Consider the following 8,424-nt stretch of genomic DNA (forward strand, 5'->3'; position numbering starts at 1 on the left):
CTAGTCACTTTTACCCCTACCTACATATACATATTATCTCAACTACCTCGCACCCCTGCACATTGACTCGGTACCGGTACTCCTTGTTTATAGCCTCATTATTGTTATTTTATTGTGTTACTATTTCATTTTTTTTAAATTGTGCACAATTTTCTTACTTTTTAAATCTGCATTGTTGGGAAAGGGCTTGCAAGTAAGCATCTCAAGGTAAAGTCTACACCTGTTTATATTCGGCGCATGTGACAAATAAAATTAGATTAGATTCGATATGGACACGACAATAAAGCAGTGATCGAATTGAGGGGGTATGTGGGATACGACGTAGAAAAAGGTCAAAAAGCAAACCCCTTGTCAGTTAAATTCGAAGGGGAAAAATGGATCCCAATTATAATAAGTGATCTATAGGCCTAACGACGCTTTACTCTGCGATGCGTTAGGCTAGAAACAAGCTGAGCATTCCAAAACAAGACGCGATGCACATGTGGATATCTTTGTTTCGTCTCTATGACATTCAGAGGCTGAGTTACGACCTAATGTCGAGGAGTAAAAAAGACTGGAAGTGTAGCACGCCGTTTGGAGGGTTCGGAGTCCAACATCAGCTTATATGAAAGATAAAACTTGGACACGTGACGAGACAGCATATGGACGTGGCACTGGCCTTTTCTCATTTGAAAAAAAGTCAGTCCTCCGTCCTCTCTCCTCCGTGACCCAGAAACAGATGAGTGGTAGAGGAGAATGTCACTGTCAATTCATTAGTAGCAGAGAGGAAGAGGCGAAGTGTGAGGGACAACTGGGCCAAAAATCTGTCTTCTCCAGTAGGTTGCGTTGTTTCGTTTCTTTCGCTCACCAAGCGAGGAGTTTTTGTATGGAGGTGAATGAAAGAGTGTCAAATTTGGTCAACAAATTGCTACGTGAGGTTTATTTGATAGAATAGAAGTTTCATAATGCTTAGGTTGTTACAAGTGTACTGATATAAGTAGGACACGTGACATCCCGGTAACTTTGAGAAAAAACACTTTATCGCAGTTGTCTCGAGATGGCTATGCATATTCATGACATGTAGCTATTAGCATAGCATCTCTATCCATTGAATACAAGCGGTTGATGTCAACACCCCTCATCGAATATTCCTAAAAGGGTTAAAATATCGAGATTTATCCACCAATCCAAAGAGAGGAATAGGCGGCAGCTTGATAGCCCGCCGTTCCGCTCTGTGGACAACAAATCCCATTGTTAGGGTGGAGACATAGGTATCTCATCATTATATCCAAATCTATGTTAGTAGGCAAACGGAAGACAGTCCTCCCCTCCTCGATAGCCTCCTTTAGGCGAGGAAACACAAGTGTATCCTACCTGAGTTCTTTGCGGAAGAGTTTTGGAATCTGCCACACCCCCATTTGAATCCGCTATTGTTTTCTCAAAGGCATGCAAACATTTAAAAACAACATGCTACTTATCCTTTTATCTATAAAATGTATTGCACAACTAGCTACATTTGTTTGTATCACTTTATACATTTATTTTGGGATTCCACCCTGTAAACGTCATTTGCCTGATGATGCTCAATTGGAGAAGAAGAGTCTCATTTCATACAGGCGCATTTACGTCCACTTTCCCTCTCCTCGCCGCCTCTCCTTGATTACTTTTGACCTATTTCAAAAGGAGGCCAGAGAGGACAGAGGAGAGAGGACGCAGGAGTTGAGCACTCCAATTGAGATAAGGCCTTTTTATTCTGGGTCAGGCAACCCCATAGAGAAAGATAGAGGACTCATCTTTGTATCTGTGCCATTATAGCGTCTGTGACAGCATGGTCAGTGCCATTGAGGCTATCTCCATTTTGAAGTAGTCCATTTTCTTCTTCACAATTTGCTGATCCCTCCTGATGACCCGGTTGGACATGACTCCAACAGGGTCACCAGGAGAGATCAAACAATGAAGTTGGAAGTCCGACCCAGTTGACTACATTAAAATGGTTGAAGCCCTCAATGGCGCTGTCCATGCTCCGGGCGTGACCACCACTCTCTCTCTACCCCCCCGTAGCGCCCCTGGTCTGGTCCCGCTGGCCGGAGCTGGACTGGACACCGGTGGAGCGGATTGCTCTGGCTCCGGTGTGGAGCAGCTGACCGGTGCCGGACCAGGCACCGGTGGAACAGGCACGGACCGTGCCGGACTGACGACGCGCACCACTGGCTTGGTGCGGGGAGCAGGAACGGGCCGGACCAGGCTGGCGACGCGCACCACTGGCTTGGTGCGGGGAGCAGGAACGGGCCGGACCGGGCTGACGACGCGCACCACTGGCTTGGTGCGGGGAGCAGGAACGGGCCGGACCGGGCTGGCGACGCGCACCACTGGCTTGGTGCGGGGAGCAGGAACGGGCCGGACCGGGCTGACCACGCGCACCACTGGCTTGGTGCGGGGAGCAGGAACGGGCCGGACCGGGCTGGCGACGCGCACCACTGGCTTGGTGCGGGGAGCAGGAACGGGCCGGACCGGGCTGACGACACGCACCACTGTCTTGGTGCGGGGAGCAGGAACAGGCCGAACCGGGCTGGTGACGCGCACCACAGGCTTGGTGCGAGGGACAGGAACAGGCCGGACCGGGCTGGCGACGCGCACCACAGGCTTGGTGTGGGGAGCAGGAACAGGCCGGACCGGGCTGACGACGCGCACCACAGGCTTGGTGCGGGGAGCAGGAACAGGCCGGACCGGGCTGGCGACGCGCACCACAGGTTGGTGCGGGAAGCAGGAATAGGCCGGACCGGGCTGGTGACGCGCACCACAGGCTTGGTGCGAGGGACAGGAACAGGCCGGACCGGGCTGGCGACGCGCACCACTGGCTTGGTGCGGGGAGCAGGAACGGGCCGGACCGGGCTGGCGACGCGCACCACAGGCTTGGTGCGAGGGACAGGAACAGGCCGGGCTGGACTGTGGAGACGGACTGGAGGTCTGGAGCGGAGAGCTGACACAACCCGTCCTGGCTGAATGCCTATTTCCACACAATCTGTGTGAGGCATCAGCACAGGACGTACAGGGCTGTGCACTCGTACTGGCACTACAGCACGTGGCACTGGCGCAGGATATCCGGGACCGAGGAAGGGTACTGGAGGCCACGAGCGTTGAGCCGGCACACTCCGTCCTGGCTGCATGCCCACCTTAGCACGACACGTGCGTGGTGCTAGCACAGGACGTACAGGACTGTGCCGGAACACTCGCGGCACAGTACGTGGCTCCGCATAACATGGAACCTGCCCAGTCTCACGCTGCCTAGCCTGAGTACGGGGAGTTGGCTCTGCTCTACCTCTAGGCTCCGCCAACCACCCTTCCAGCCCCCCAAACCTGATGGCCTCCTCTCCTAATCCGCCAATTCGTCCTGTAGCTGCCTCCAGCAGCCCCGTCGTCCACGCCGTGTGCCCCCCCCAAAAACATTTCTTGGGGTTGCCTCTCGCGTGTCCGTCGTCGGCACGGTTGGCGCCGTTTCTCCTCTCCTGCCTGGGCATTCACTTTTGCCCATGGCCCTCTGCCCGCGAATATGTCCTCCCAAGACCACCATTCGCCCACCTGGGACATCGCCAACTTCTCCTCCTGGGCACGCTGCTTGGTCCTCTGGTGGTGGGATCTTCTGTCACGATCGTCGTTAGATGAAGCGGACCAAGGCGCAGCGTGATATGCGTACATTCTTTTAAATTAACGTACTTAACACACACGAACAAAAACAACAAACCAAACGATACGTGAAGTCCTGGGTTGAACACAAACCTTCCGGAACAAGATCCCACAATAAACAGTGCCAAACAGGCTGCCTAAGTATGGTCCCCAATCAGAGACAACAAGCTACAGCTGCCTCTGATTGGGAACCACCCTGGCCAACATAGAAATACACGAACTAGAACAAAACATAGAAAATAACACATAGAAAATCCACACCCTGGCTCAACATATAAGAGTCCCCAGAGCCCGGGTGTGACAGACCTGAATTAAACAAAACCAACTTTTGGTGGTGTATTTAACTTATCTCAATGAACAGTAATTAAAATAAGCCCAAATGCAGGCTCGTTCACATCTGTGGAGCTTATTTGGTCTTTCACAATAGCTAATGTAGGTCAGTGGAACAATTCTCATTCCTTACAATGGGAAACAATATAGGGTAATAAATGTGCTTGTGTCAGCAAGAACACTACTGTAATTCTCCATACGTCTTCTATTATTCCACCTCTTCACAGTTCTGCCGGAGCAACTACATGTTTTAAGCTACAGTATGTCCTGGACAGTGTTGTACATCATAAAAATGAGAAAAGGCTATATTGAAATGCCTCAAGTATGTTATTTTGTACTTTTAGTACTTCAAACCAAGTCGTCAAGTTTTGAATGTTCATTCAATGTTCAAAGCATCCTGAATACACCTGACGTGTGATTTTATTCCACCCTGGTTGTAGTCCTAAGCCTCCCAAGAGTCCTCAGAATAAAAATGTAAAAACTGTGGGGGCATGCCCCTGGACCCCGCTAGCCGCCCCTTGTCTCCTTCCTCCTTCCTCCTTCCTCACAATGTTTGCCGTCTCTCTCTCATACAATGCAGTTAGGATCCACTGCTAAATCATGCTTTGTTCTTTTTCAACCGTAGTACAGCACTCGTCCCTTTTAAGCTCCTTCTTTCGAGTACATGAATAGGGGCAAGTCCATTGATTACATCACATCAAGTTGAGACAAAACAATCGCCTACTTGTTTCAAATAAACAATTGAGCATACACCACAGCACCAAGAGTAAAAGCGTTGGTCTGTAGACACTTAACTGTATATGCATACATGATGTAGGTATGATGCATGAACTGTTCAACTTGACAGGGAGAGATAGAAGTGAGGGATGGGGAAGAGGAGAAGGAATCGGAGGCAGGGAGAGGGATAGAGAGGAATAGTTTCAATGGTGCAAAATGTATTTATTGAAAATGAATCCCACTGTCCCCTGTTGATACTCACACACAGGACACACCCCAAAGCCTTGAATCCTCTCAACTTAGACAAAGGAGTATCTCAATAAAGGAGACAAGTCTTTCATAGTTAGCAGGGTAGAGCTGGAGAGAAGAGCGAGGGGAGCAAGACCACGTAAGCCACGGAGTTGGAAAAGGGGGTTAATGAGGGGGATGGACGGAGAGAGGTAGAGAGATTGAGAAAGGTGGATTTACTCATCGTCCTTATCCTCTCCGTGTGTGATGACATAGCAGATGTTCTTGTAGTCTACGTTGCCAGCCACATCTGGGGGGAAGGCAGCCCACAGGTTAGTCATCTCCTGAGCGGTGAACCTGTCGCACTGGGTGGTCAGGAGCTCCTCAAGGAATTCCTTCTTGATGAAGCCAGTAGCCTCTGGGTCCAGGACCTTGAAAGCGCTCACGATAACGTCCTCGGGATCAGCACCCTTCAGCTTCTCGCCGAACATGGTGAGGAAGACAGTGAAGTTGATGGGGCCGCTTGCCTCCTTGACCATGGCTTCCAGCTCCTCATTACTCGTGTTTAGTTGACCCATAGTGGCCAGCACGTCCTTAAGATCGTCCTTACTGATTATGCCATCTCTGTTCTGGTCAATGATTGTGAAAGCCTCCTTGTACTCCTGGATCTGGCTCTGCTCAAACATGGAGAACACATTGGAGGATCCACCCTCTCCCTGCTGCTGCTTCCTCTTGGCCTTCTTGGGTGCCTGGGGGTCAACGATAAACAGGACATGCCGTTTAACTCACGGTCAACACAGCCAACGCAACCAACATTTTACTGTAACAGCCTGTTTAGGCCATGAAAGGCCACTCTTGGTCATTCTGAGCCAAAAGGGCTTGGACCTCCACAGTGGCAAGAGGTAGAGGAACTCCTAAGGTAATCCAACAATATTTTGAGAATGATTCCTCTGTCATTAACATCAATTGTGCCGGAAGGGCACAAAGTATCCCCTCTAGGAATTGACTATGTATTGTCATTGACCTCTAAGGATGCTCTGTCTCATTCTGCAAAATTGTTAACCGCCTTTCAATTAGTCACATGGCAGTGATGCTTAGCTTTGCTTCAGATTTCTATGCCTGGGTGCTTATAGCTTTCGTCTGAATAAATTGTACGAATCCAAGTCACACTTTCTCAGCATAAGGCTTTCATAGAAAGGTGAGTTGTATAAAAAAAACACTTGGCCTGTTCTGTTGTAGCCTCAGATTGGCTAAGATTCTGTAATATCTCTAGAGCAGTTGTCCCCAAACATCCTTTGAGTATTTCCTTTTGATGCACCAATTCAACAAAACCAGAGATTTAAGCTACGAGACGGTCTTGGGTCTTTAGCTCAGGAGGAGCCAGCTTCCACCAATGGGTCCTGAACCACCATTTGGGAAACTGTTCTAGAAGCCTCTAAAATGTAATTCAGAATCCATTTTCTGTGCCATTATACAGTTTGCTTTGGTATCCTATCAATGATGCTTTCAGTTATCAGTGTACCGTAGACAATCCTAGATCATAAAAACTGTTGCCCAATAAGAGGTACGCGAACACACTCACCATGTCTTAAGAGTTTGTTGGGGTTTTGGTTGGTCAAGAAGAGAAGCCTACGCCAAGCTGATGGGACTGACATGGTTGTGTTGGCCCCTTGGGGCCTTATATACTAGCCCGTGTGTATCAAGAATGGTCCACCACCCAAAGGACATCCAGTCAACTTGACACAACTGTGGGAAGCATTGGAGTCAACATGGGCCAGCATCCCTGTGGAACAATAGGCCTAAGATTTAACAACGATATGCGCGAGGACGTGCTGACCAACTGAATGTAAGCCTTTCCCGACTGCAATTTTTTTGTGTGGATGCATGGATTATATGAACAGCGCTACAATACACCTTTAGCCTTAGTATTACAAACATGTTATCTGATGTGTGCCGGCATGATGATACATGAATGAAAGTGATGTATGTGCTTTTGTGTGTCTAGGCGGAGGCCTTACACTCTAAAAAGTAAAGGTTCCTGGAGTATCCTTTAGGGGTTCTTCAAATTGAAACTGTGGGGGAACCCCTATAAGTTCTTCGTAGAACTCTTTAAAAGATTAAATTATTTGCAAATATTAAAAAAACAAAGATTAAATTATTTGCAAATATAAAAGCATGTCTGATTATTTCTTATAAATAGTTTAAATACACTGAGTGTACAAAACATTAGGAACACCTGCTCTTTCCATGACATAGATTGACCAGGTGAAAGCTATGATTCCTTATTGATGTCACTTGTTAAATCCACTTCATTCAGTGTAGATGAAGGGGAGGAGACAGGTTAAAGAAGGATTTTTAAGCCTTGAGGGAACTCAGACATGGAATGTATATGTGTGCCATTCAGAGGGTGAATGGACAAGACAAAATGTTTAAGTGCCTTTGAACAGGATATTGTAGTAGGTGCCAGGCGCACTGGTTTGAGTGTGTCAAGAACTGCAACACTGCTGGATTTTTCACACTCAACAGTTTCACGTGTGTATCAAGAATGGTCCACCACCCAAAGGACATCCAGTCAACTTGACACAACTGTGGGAAGCATTGGAGTCAACATGGGCCAGCATCCCTGTGGAACAATAGGCCTAAGATTTAACAACGATATGCGCGAGGACGTGCTGACCAACTGAATGTAAGCCTTTCCCGACTGCAATTTTTTTGTGTGGATGCATGGATTATATGAACAGCGCTACAATACACCTTTAGCCTTAGTATTACAAACATGTTATCTGATGTGTGCCGGCATGATGATACATGAATGAAAGTGATGTATGTGCTTTTGTGTGTCTAGGCGGAGGCCTTACACTCTAAAAAGTAAAGGTTCCTGGAGTATCCTTTAGGGGTTCTTCAAATTGAAACTGTGGGGGAACCCCTATAAGTTCTTCGAATAACTCTTTAAAAGGGTTCTTCAAAGAACCCCTTTTAATGGATCTTCGAAGAACCTTTTGAAGAACCTTTTGGGGTAAATATTTGAACTACTTCCCCCTCCCCTACTATTATTATTATTATTATTATTATTAATAATAATAATACGTTAACAATAACAACAATAACACAATATTGTAGTTGTCAGTGTTCATTATGATTTTAGTGGCAAAGCAGAATAAAAAAAATCTAAATATGAGGTAAACTCCCAGCAGAGCCCCAAGTCCAATGGATATATCCTCTGGCGTGTTGATGTTAATGTGTTGATGTTCTGCGTATCCATAGCCAGAATGATTTTGCAGTGCATGGTGATCGAACAGGTTTCCTGTTATATTCATCAGAGATGTAGGGAGGGTGAAGTTTGTGAATCCAAAAAATAGTAGTTATACAGATGATTAACAAAACATGCACACAACAGTATTCATACATTGGTTTTTGTGGTAAATGTGAATGAAAAAAACTTATAATAATGGTTTTCATACACATACCTTGTCCATAATGTAGAGG

General features: G+C 47.2%; 1 protein-coding gene across 1 annotated transcript; it reads right to left on the reverse strand.

Annotated features, from left to right (window-relative positions):
• Positions 1-5,174: 5,174 nt before the first annotated feature.
• On the reverse strand, positions 5,175-5,682 carry LOC121583627 (myosin regulatory light chain 2, skeletal muscle isoform-like). The gene has a single exon (XM_041899781.1). The coding sequence runs from the start codon at positions 5,622-5,624 to the stop codon at positions 5,175-5,177; it is 450 nt and encodes a 149-aa protein (XP_041755715.1). The 5' UTR covers positions 5,625-5,682.
• Between the last annotated feature and the right edge of the window lie 2,742 nt (positions 5,683-8,424).

The sequence above is a fragment of the Coregonus clupeaformis genome, chromosome 18 (genome assembly GCF_020615455.1).
Source record: "Coregonus clupeaformis isolate EN_2021a chromosome 18, ASM2061545v1, whole genome shotgun sequence".
Taxonomy (NCBI): Eukaryota; Metazoa; Chordata; class Actinopteri; order Salmoniformes; family Salmonidae; genus Coregonus; species Coregonus clupeaformis.